This window comes from Pseudophryne corroboree, chromosome 6 (genome assembly GCF_028390025.1).
Source record: "Pseudophryne corroboree isolate aPseCor3 chromosome 6, aPseCor3.hap2, whole genome shotgun sequence".
In the NCBI taxonomy this organism is placed as follows: domain Eukaryota; kingdom Metazoa; phylum Chordata; class Amphibia; order Anura; family Myobatrachidae; genus Pseudophryne; species Pseudophryne corroboree.
Window position 1 is genome coordinate 11,228,588 of NC_086449.1, and position 11,626 is coordinate 11,240,213.

Below are 11,626 nucleotides of genomic sequence, written 5' to 3' on the forward strand. Positions count from 1 at the left end.
TGTAATAAAATTTTACTTTCACGGTGTGTGTGTCTTGTCTTTTTTTTGGTATTTTTTTAGTGGTAGTACTACAGGTACCAGCGGGCCCGTTTTTCCACCGCATGCTGGTACTTGTGGTTCTCCAAGTACCAGCATGCGGGGGAGGCTTGCTGGGACTTGTAGTACTGCTACTAAAAACAATATCTTATATTTTACAACAAAGGCTATCAGCCCTCCCATCCGCAGCCCATTGGATGGGGGGGGACAGCCTCGGGCTTCACCCCTGGCCCTTGGGTGGCTGGGGGGGGGACCCCTTGATTGAAGGGGTCCCCACTCCCCCAGGGTACCCCGGCCAGGGGTGACTAGTTGGATTTTTGATGCCACGGCCGCAGGGCGCTGTATAAAAGTGACCCCCGGCTGTGGCATTATCTGTCCAGCTAGTGGAGCCCGGTGCTGGTTTTAAAAATACGGGGGACCCCTACTCTTTTTGTCCCCCGTATTTTTGGGACCAGGACCAGGACCAGAGCCCGATGCTGGTTGCTTAAATATGGGGGAACCCCTGTCATTTTTTTCCCCATATTTCTGCAACCAGGATCGGCTCAAAGAGCCCGAGGCTGGTTATGCTTAGGAGGGGGGACCCCACGCAATTTCTTTTGCAAAAAAAAACACTTTCCCACCCCTTCCCACTGAAATACATGCACTGATCTCATGGATCCCTGCATGCATCTCAAATCACGGAAAAAAAAAGCAGGTCTGTTTTTTTTTAGGACTTTTTTACGAGTTGTAATTTTTCACGGCAGTGTTTTGTGTTTTTTTGCTTAGTAAATGACCGAGATTCAGACTTAAACAGCCGCATTTTGACCGATGGTGTATTCATTCGTAATTTTTTACCTGAACTAGCAAAAAATTATGAATGCCCTCATCACTGCCGTGATTAGTGTTTAGTTAATGACCGAGATTGACCGAGATGACACTTTGATGAAAAAACGGCATCTCGGTCAAAATCGGGAGCTTAGTAAATATACCCCACTGTATTAGCTTCTCTGCAGTAGAAAGTCTGCAATTATTGTCAAGAAGATTGTGTGTTATAGTGTGTTATAAATAATAATTTCTTATGTATATAGGTAGAAACTACTCAACTGAAATATAAAATACAATTAACTCTCCTGGATAAATTGTCATATGATCTTTTGGACTGTATACCAGCTTATAACAAATTTGGTTCTAGGTGGGCAACATAAATGATTTCCAAAGGTTTAATATAATATAAAGAACCACAAAAAACAACCACAACTCCCTAATAAATGACATAATTACCGTATATCTACATCTGTTTGTATACTACCCGTATGATGCCTTTTTTAACCTCTTGATTTCTCAGGCTGTATATAAGAGGATTCAGCATTGGTGTGACCACTGAGTAGAAGATGGAAGCCGTCTTGTCTTGATTCTCAATTACATTTGAGGGAGAATGTAGGTAAGTGAAAAAAACAGACATATAGAAGATGGAGGCACACATGACATGTGAAGAACATGTACTGAATGCTTTCTGTCTGCTCTCAGCAGACTTCATCTGTAAAATGGAAGAAATTATTAAAGTGTATGAGATCAGAATGATCAGAAATGATCCTAGACCAAAGGACGCAATGGTGAAAACAGTTATCATGTCACAAGAGAAAGTGTCAGAGCACGACAGCTTGAGCAGTGGAGGAACGTCACAGCAGAAGTGGTCTATGATGTGTGACCCACAGAATTGGAGACTGAATATACAGCTGGTCTGAATGGATGACAGCAAAAAGGCAATGGAAAAAGATAGGACAACCTGGCATGAACATTTTTTCTTGCTCATTATAGAGACATAGTGGAGAGGGTGGCAGATGGCAGCATACCGGTCATATGCCATGTTTGCAAGAAGTAAAACCTCAGAACATGCTAGTACACCAAAAAATAAGAGCTGAAGGGCACACCCAACAAATGATATGGCCTTCCTTGTGGAGATAAGGTCAGAAAGCATTCTAGGAGTTATAACTGAGGAGTATAAAAGATCCACCAGGGAGAGATAGCTCAGGAAAAAGTACATCGGTGTGTGGAGGTTGGAGCTGATATGGACAACAGCCATCATGCCGATGTTTCCCAATACAGTCATCATGTAGACATGTAAGAAGAGTATGAAGAGGAACATGGCAAGTTCTCTATTTTCGGTGAGTCCAGAAAACACAAACTCTCTCACTTGGGTCTTGTTTATCACGTTCATTAATTCACTTTGCAGCAGCCAGCATTAGATCCCTTTAGTAATCCTTAAGAATGTAAAAATACCAAAAGAACATATATATATCTGTATGAGTACACAGTGTGATGGCTGTGGTCAGAAATGCTCTCCTGATATTTCCATGTGGAAATCCTGTGCCGGCCAAAAAAGAATATATAAAAATAATAAAACTTGTATTTGAGAATGAATTACACTTATATTGATATTACACATACTGTATAGTTGTGAATACAAGGATCATTTAAGACATATTAAGGAACTATTAATGATTATGTTATACCCCTTTCACACTGCCAATGCCGGATCCCACCCGGGAATAGGAAGCGGGTCCTTCCCGGGTGGGATCCGTCATTGGCAGCTGCTGCTGGCTTCCCCGACCCGGAAATAAGCCGGGAGGGTTGCCATAGCAGCGGGGTGGAGCCGGCAGCGGGGGCGGAGGTGGAGGCGGCACTGGGAGATGAGCTTATCTCCGCGCCGCCTCTCCCAATCTAGTAAATGGGTCCCGGGTCGCATCAACCCAGGAGCCCATTTACGCAGCCACTGACCAGGTATTCAACCCGGGTATAACACTGTTTATACCCAGGTTGAATTGCCGGGTCATGCGACCCGTGATTTCGGCAATGCCCCTTTCACACCGCATGCCGACCAGTGTCGACCCAGCAATATGCCGGGTCGATACCGGGTTATTTGTGTGGTGTGAAAGGGGTATTACTAGAGTGCAGATCTCAAGTAACAACTAAATAGGAGAGCTGAATTCTAGTGGATAGTCTAACAAACCATTCAATTCCAAGTGAAAACATTCCCCACAAATCTGGGTTTTCCACATTCAAGGGTAACAATTCCTCTTTGAACATCCAAATTTTTGCCACCTCCCCATAATTAACAATTAAGGTAATATTGGTTATAAACGCACTACAGTATTTATGGCAAAGAACCAATATTAAAGCAAATGTATGTGTAGCATTGTACCAGAGCAATAAATAAGAAACTACACATTTGAAGTATATAATAAAATATAAATACACCTTTTAATATTGATACATTCAGACAAACAGTAATACAATATCATAAAAGAAATGTTTCAATGTTTTAATTCATCTAACACCTGCAGAAATTTTCCTTTGATATTAGCGTGTACTAATGATAAACACACTGGATTAGAATATTTTTAGGCTGCATTTACCTGGTTCAGTAATTAAAATCCACATAGAAAATGACAGTTTTAATAGATCCTTATAGATGATACTGCAATAGATACTCTCTTTACATACAATGAGTGACATCCATATATCCAAAAACTTTACTACATCACTATAAACTATGCTGTAATGTTAAATAAATACTACTACCTAAAAAATATGTGTGGGAAACAATTGTCTCACTCCTGGTGAGATATAATGTGTTGTTATATTATGCACCCATTCTTGCAATCACATATGCTGTGTTTTGCTGCTCAATTAGTATGGGCTCCTGTCTAGTTTGTGCTGCTGTTAATATACTTGTTGTGATAGTAACAATCTCATGTAAACGGCTGTATCTACTTTACCAGGATATGTACTCACTATTCACAACTTGTGAGCCTTTGAGAAAACCACTGGCTAGCCGTATCCTCTGAGCATCCTCGGGTCCCATTGTAGGCTGTTTCCCCTTTATGGATGGTCATGGACTCATAAAGCATGAGAATAGTGAGTAAATATTCCGGTAAAGTCAAGGCTGGTGCAATGTTTCTTAGCGCCCTAGGTGTCATTTCACTCACTGACATGGTTCCTGCCAACTCTGAATATGTCATTCATCAGTGTCCCCAATTCATAATACACTATATAGAAATGCCCCACACAGACGCACCCTGCTAGCACTCTTTTAACACATGCACATGGGCACACACACACTCATTACCAGTGCCCATTAACCCATATGCACATACTCTCCCTGCCAGCACTCAACCACCCCCCCCTCCACACACACACACACACACACACACACACACACACACACACACACACACACACACACTAACCCTGTCAGCACTCATTATCACTCATTAGGAAAAAGGGAGGTATAACTGAAAGAGACAGTCTTCATTTTTTATGGACTTAGTGGAGCCCCCCAATGGCCGGCACCCTTAGGCAGCTGCCTAAAACTGTCTAATGGTAGAGCCGGCCCTGAGCCAGGTTTTTACTCAGTAACAATAATAACAGAGAACAATTTTTACAATTATTACAACATATCACATGATACAAAAAAAAAACTCTTAACCACTTGCCTGGCATGGTGGCATCAGATGTGACCATGTCTGCAAGTGCTTTATCTGACCTGGTGGCACAGGATGCAACCAGTCAGACAAACAGTGTTAGCAGCAGCAGGGAAGGGAAACTTTCCTCTGCTTCTGCTGCTGCTGTCAGAGGGACCGGAAGTACCCTTTGCCTTCCAGCCCCCAGTGTTGCCGTGCTGTCGATCATTGCTGATCAATCAGCATGGCAGGACCCCTCACCCAGCAGCTGCAGACAATAGCAGCCACTGGTAAGTGTAAAACATTCCCCCTCTATACCTGGCAGCTGTCCGGGTGCTAAATACCAAAGTTGTGATGGTCGCAATGTTACCGATGTTCCGATAGTCATGATGTCCTCATGTTTGAAAAAAATATATAAAATATAAATAAATAAAAAATACAAATAAAAATTCTTTTTTTTGAACTAAAAAAAATATTAGGGTTAAATTAATGTTCTTCACCTAATTCACTCATAAAAAAACCAACAATTTCTGTGTGGTTTTTTTTGGGGGGAAAAAATGTCAGTTAAGTGGTTAATGATAAAAGTAATATAAGTTAAAACAAAAAAAGATGACCAGAATGTCCTATATAAAGTGATACCTCTGGTACTACATGTCTGCATATAACTGTCTGATATCCGGCATCCACAGTACAGATCACTGCTGCAACTGAGGATCCTGTTTTTATAGACTTCTGAAAGACCCGTGAGTATAACCCTCTTCTGTCCCAGAGAACATGCCGTATCAATTATTTGAGTTCGGAATCAAACAAACAAATTACTGTTTTCTGTAATTGGAAGATTAATTTATCCCTACCTTAACCAAAACAATTAGACTTACTTTTAAAATTCAATTCATTTTATCCTTATCTGGTGTTTTAAATTTGATGTTTGTGTCTGCACTGTAAATTATCTACTTTGTTCAAAGGTGTAAATGTGCACTACCACCACATCATGAAATCAGACCCTTTATTATCTAACTTCACTAGGCAGAAGAGAAAATTACCTTTACCAGTCAATGGTGTGAGAGGCATTGAATGGGAGCAGTATTTGGAAGGCATGCTGTTCCTTGTAGTGAAAATGGGAGATCCTGGGGGTGGCTCCCAGTTAAGTTAGCTCTCTGCCTGGATGTGTTTTAGTAATAGCCTTTATCATGAGGCCTACTGTGACAAATTACATAGCCCAATGTAGGCACTGCTATTATGTATTGTTAGGACTGCTGATATCGGAGAAGCCATGAAGTGGTTCAGCAGCTTAACATGTATTTGCAAACATGTGTGACTAATTCTCTGAATTTCTATTACCAGATAGGTTCAGGTATGGTTACAGGTAAGTTTTAGTGTGCTGCGGGGAAATTTAGGGGTTGGGATTTGTACCCCCTCTCTGTCTGTTGTTTGTCTGTGACCCCTCCCCCTTTCTAGCACCTGATATATAATTATCTCCAGGAATGACCAAGCAACTGCCATTGTTTATCTGCTTGTGTGGGAGAGGCATTGAATGGGAACAGTATTTGGAAGGCATGCTATTCCTTGTAGTGTCAATGGGAGATTCTAGAGCTTGCTCCTGGTTAAGTTTGCTCTCTGTCTGGATGTGTTTTAGTAATAGCCTTTATCATGAGGCCTACTGTAACAAATTACATGGCCCTATGTGGGCACTGCTATTATGTAGTGTTAGGACTGCTGATATCGCAGAAGCCGTGAAGTGGCTCATTGGCTAAACATGTGTTTGCAAACATGTGTGACTAATTCTCTGAATTTCTATTACCAGATAGGTTCAGATATGTTTACAGGTCATTTTTAGTGTGCTGAGGGGAAATGTAGGGGTGGGGATTTGCACCCCCCCCCCTCTGTCTGTGACCCCTTCCCCTTTCTAGCACCTGATATACTGATATATAATTATCTCCAGGAATGACTGAGCAACTGCCATAGTTTGTCTATTTTTTAAACACAGCCATTAACAATGCAGTTAGGAGCTAATTGGATGGTACTTTATATCTCTTCATGATGCTGTCCATGGCTTAGTAAATCTCCCCCTTCATGAGTCTTTGTGTCTTACTGTAGGTCCAGTTTTAGGGTGTGCATTCTTTACATGTTGTAACTAATAATGTGCTCTATACATTAATGTAGTTTTTTTCCTGTTGAATATATAAATCTATACAGCTCCGCCTTTGTTGTTGTTTTCATTTTTATGGCAATGGTTTGCACTTGTTCCTAGAGTAATCTGAGCCAACCCTCCATCATGCATGTGTCATCATCACGCACATGCCCAAAATCCAGCTGAGACTGCTGGGTGTTCTGTACATGGTGTTTGATTATAAATTAATTCATGTCATAAATCCAATAAAACTTAAGTCTCTCAGTTGGTATACTCTAGGTAAAATAAAAATCTATAATGTAAACTTGCTCTTTTAAGTTCTGTAATGGAACCAGTTATATTTCGTTCCACTCAGATGTATGTAGATACTGTAGAATGTGCTGGTAAAGATTTAGGGTGTGTACACACGGTGAGATATTTTCTTTCGATTTTGACTATATAGTCAAAATCGCAAGAAAAGTTAGTGCAGATCGATCCTGATGCGCGGCCCCGCCAGGTTGGCATCGCAACAAAAGATAGAAGGTGCAGTCAAGTCAATCCTTGCTAGATCGGTGTACTATCTAGTTCATATCACATGTCAATGACATCTCACATAAGCCAAAATCTCACATAAGCCAAAATCGTAAGCACACATAGTCCTTATCTCAAGAAAAGTTACTCAAAATCGGTGGTGCTAGGCTCCGGGGAGTTCAAGGGGAATCACGAGTGAAAATCAGGCATAGCAAGGATCTCACCATGTGTACACACCCTTAGTTTAAGGCAATTTCATGGAGCTGATATAATTCACTGCTCAGGGCAATCGATCTTATTCATAAAATCCTGGAATGGTTTCATTCTGGTGCTGTTGTTTTTTCTTTCCAAACATTTGAATAGGTAACACCCTCCATTTGAAAAGGTAACACTTCCTCATTAGAAAAAGTAAATTACAAGAATAGTAACCAACAATTTATGCACATAGAAACAACACAGTTTAGCGTATTCAACAACAACTAATCCTCACTTGACACAGAATTACAGCTGCCTCAGAAACTCTTTGAGTAAATGAAAAGAAAGGAAAAAAAATGGATTTTCTTTTTTTTGTTTGTTTAGCAACACATACTGTAGGGAGAAAAAAGCACCACTGGCACAGCAGTATAAAACTCAAGTTATACTGTATACACTGATGCTTAATTATACAAGTAAATTAGTGGCTAACTTCTCCATATTTCTTTGTAATTAAGTCTACAGTGACAATGCCACTGCACTATCTTGTGGAAATTCACACCTACTACACTCTGAGCAAACAATAGAATTTAAACTTATCTCTAAATTGCAAGTGCTAGCTGATTATCTGCAAATAGTTCACCTTGTAAACTCCCTAAACATTAACTGAACTATACATTTTTTATTTAAGCTTCTGAGAATAATCAAGTAGCTTGGAGCAGGCGATAAGGAGGAGCCAAACTACTTTTTTCTGTTATTTCAGTACCAACTGGCTGTATGTCACTGTCTGGTGCTGCTTTTAATTTCCAATTGTGAGCCTACATTTTCTATAATACCAATCAGTATCACGAAATGATTTTAGTTTTCTTATGTTGCTCTTCATAAATCTACATTGTCCAAAACTTTAGACTCAAAGGAACCTGCACTTAGAAAAAGTTCATCATAAATGTGAATATTTTTTTCCAGTCATTAGCAAACCACAATGTCCTCCTTGTCATACTTTTTAACTATCATACTAATAACTCTTCCATCCTGGAATATCTCTCAATTTAAACCTCTGGACATTATATTTTCTATAATTATGGTATTGTTATGTAAGCACGCAGCTCCACCTCACTATATAAAAGTCTCTATAAACTACAATTAATCTGTGCAAAAATCTATTTATTCTTCTTTAAAATCATTATGCTAATTATAAATGTGCCCTACAGTTCAAGATCAATAAAAGTTCCACAAACAGATATCTTGTAAACAGATATCTTGATATCTTATTTTTCCTTATCTGTGTAATCACCAGTCACTCAGACACACTTACAGTGCATCCAAAAAGTATTCACAGCGCTTAACTTTTTCCACATTTTGTTATGTTACAGCCTTATTCCAATATGGAATAAATTAATTTTTCCCTCAAAATTCTACACACAATACCCCATAATGACCACATGAAAAAAGTTTTTTTAGATTTTGCAAATTTCTTAAAAATAAAAAACTAAGAAATCACATGTACATAAGTATTCACAGCCTTTGCCATGAAGCTCAAAATTGAGCTAAGGTGCATCCTGTTTCCACTGATTATCCTTCAGATGTTCCTACAGCTTCATTGGAGTCCACCTGTGGTAAATTCAGTTGGTTGGACATGATTTGGAAAGGCACACACCTGTCTATATAAGGTCCCACACTTGAAAGTCAAACCATGCATGTAGTCAAAGGAATTGTCTGTAGACCTCCTAGACAGGATTGTCTCGAGGTACAAATCTGGGGAAGGGTACAGAAAAATATCTGCAGCTTGAGCACAGTGGCTTCCATCATCTGTAAATGTAAGATGTTCGGAATGACCAGGACTCTTCCTACAGCTGGCAGGCTGTCAAAACTGAGCAATCAGGGAGAAGGGCCCTAGTCAGGGAGGTGACCAAGAACCAGATGATCACTCTGTCACAGCTATAGCATTCCTCTATAGAGAGAGCAGAACCTTCTAGAAAGACAACCATCTCTGCTGCAATCCACCAATCAGGCCTGTATGGTAGAGTTGCCAGATGGAAGCCACTCCTTAGTAAAAAGCACATGTCAGCCACCCTGGAGTTTGCCAAAATGCCCTTGAAGGACTCTCAGACCATGAGAAACAAAATTCTCTGGTCTGATGAGACAAAGATTGAACTCTTTGGTGTGAATGCCTGACGTCATGTTTAGAGGAAACCAGGCACCGCTTATCACCAGGCCAATACCATCCCTATAGTGAAGTATGGTGGTGGCAGCAGCATCATGCTGTGGGGATTTTTTCAGTGGCAGGAACTTGGAGACTAATCAGGATAGAGGGAAAGATGAATGCATAAATGCACATAGACATCCTGGATGAAAACCTGCTCTAGAGCACTCTTGACCTTAGACTGGAGTGACAGTTCATCTTTCAGCAGGACAACTAAGCATACAGCCAAGATATCAAAGGAGTGGCTCCAGTACAACTCTGTGAATGTCCTTGAGTGGCCCAGCCAGAACCCAGACCTGAATTTGATTGAACATCTCTGGAGAGATCTGAAAATGGCTATGCACCGATGCTTTCAATCCAACCTGATGTTGCTTGAGGGTGCTGCAAAGAAGAATGGGCTAAACTGCCCAAAGATAGGTGTGTCAAGCTTGTGGCATCATATTCAGAAATACTTGAGACTGTAATTGCTGCCAAAGGTGCATCAACAAGGTATTGAGCAAAGGCTGTGAATACTTATGTACATGTGATTTCTTAGTTTTTTATTTTAATAAATTAGCAAAAATCTCAAAAACTCTTTTTTCACGTTGTTATTATGGGGTATTGTGTGCTGAATTTTGAGTAAAAATTTTTTTTATTCCCGTTTGGAATAATGCTGTAACATAACAAAATGTGGAAAAAGTTAAGCGCTGTGAATACTTTCTGGATGCACTGTAAATAAACATTTTACAAATTAAATTCCCCTGAGATCAGGCACATTGATTTTGCATCAAGATTATCTGTGCAGTCTACATGAATACTCAAGGGACATAATCTCAGCAGTGCCTCCAATTCTCCAATTGTTAAAAGGAAATATTAATTATTGGATATGAATAGAAAATATATATTTTTCTATTAATAAATAGCTTAGCTTGCATAATTACAGAAATTCTTCAACAGGCACTTTAAAATAAATACCCTTCACTTCGTGTTCAGAAAAATGTTAAACGGTTGCAAAATATAAATCATATTAATCTTTATGTATCCGTTAATTCAGAATTTCACTAGGACAGTCTCTAAGTGTTTCTATGGGATTTTATTTATCTGAAAAGCATCATGGGTAAACCAACCCCCTTCATTGGAATTTTTCTTTGTCCAACTTGTTTTTATTTCCATGTGCTAATCAACTCTATAGTCCTATAGTGGTCACTCAGAAGAAACAAATGGCTGGGATGTAATGGGTGCCGATAATGCAGCACAAAAAAGTATTGCACTGCATCAGACATTACAAATGTGCATCTATTTAACAGAACTTGGTCAATGTATTGGCATGCATATATTTCCTTGCTTCAGCATCCCTGATCTGAGGTGTTGCGGTATTTAGACTAGAAAACATCCAATATTTACGGACCAACCGAAATGTGTCTTTTGGTATAGGAGAACCACAAGGTCCACAGTGACCATAGTGAAAGTCACCAATTGTCCCCTAAAAGTCCCATGATTAAAGATGCACATACCTTAAATATTCCCCAGTCCTCCCAGATGCACAAACATTTTATCCAGATTTAAATGATATGCGGCATGGCTATATTTAGTGTGTAATTGTGACTGTATCCAATTATGTTAAAGTGATTGGATGGAGTACACTGTAGCATAAAAGTTTGTATGCAAATACAGTTGTTATTACACACAGAATATAGGCATGCTGCATAACATTTGAAACAGCAGGAGCCGCTTGTGCATAATATTCACATCCCCTCATTTTAGAAGTAAAATGATGTGAATAGAATGTAGAAGCAGCTGCTGCTGTTTAAAATGATATGCAGCATGTTATATTCTATGTGTAATAGCATATCTGCATATAGCATGTTATGCTACAGTGTATTCCAGCCAAACACTGTAACATTCGCAATTACACACATAATATAGCCATGCCACATATCACTTAAATCAGAATAAGCTACTTCTTTCACTTAGTTCATTCATACTTAGTTCATTCATTTGCGTCTATGATGCATTTGAGTGTTTTTTTGTTTTGTTTTTTAAACAAGTACAGTACTTGGAGTATTTGAAAATTACACTCAACATATATGCATGTCCCATATCATTGGATTCAGCTGGAACTGTTTGTGCGAC

At 39.5% G+C, this 11,626-nt stretch overlaps 1 protein-coding gene across 1 annotated transcript; it reads right to left on the bottom strand.

Moving 5' to 3' along the window:
* Positions 1-1,303: 1,303 nt before the first annotated feature.
* On the bottom strand, positions 1,304-2,233 carry LOC134933957 (olfactory receptor 5B12-like). Its single transcript, XM_063929491.1, has one exon. It carries the CDS (start codon positions 2,231-2,233, stop codon positions 1,304-1,306), a length of 930 nt encoding a protein of 309 aa, XP_063785561.1.
* Positions 2,234-11,626: the final 9,393 nt, after the last annotated feature.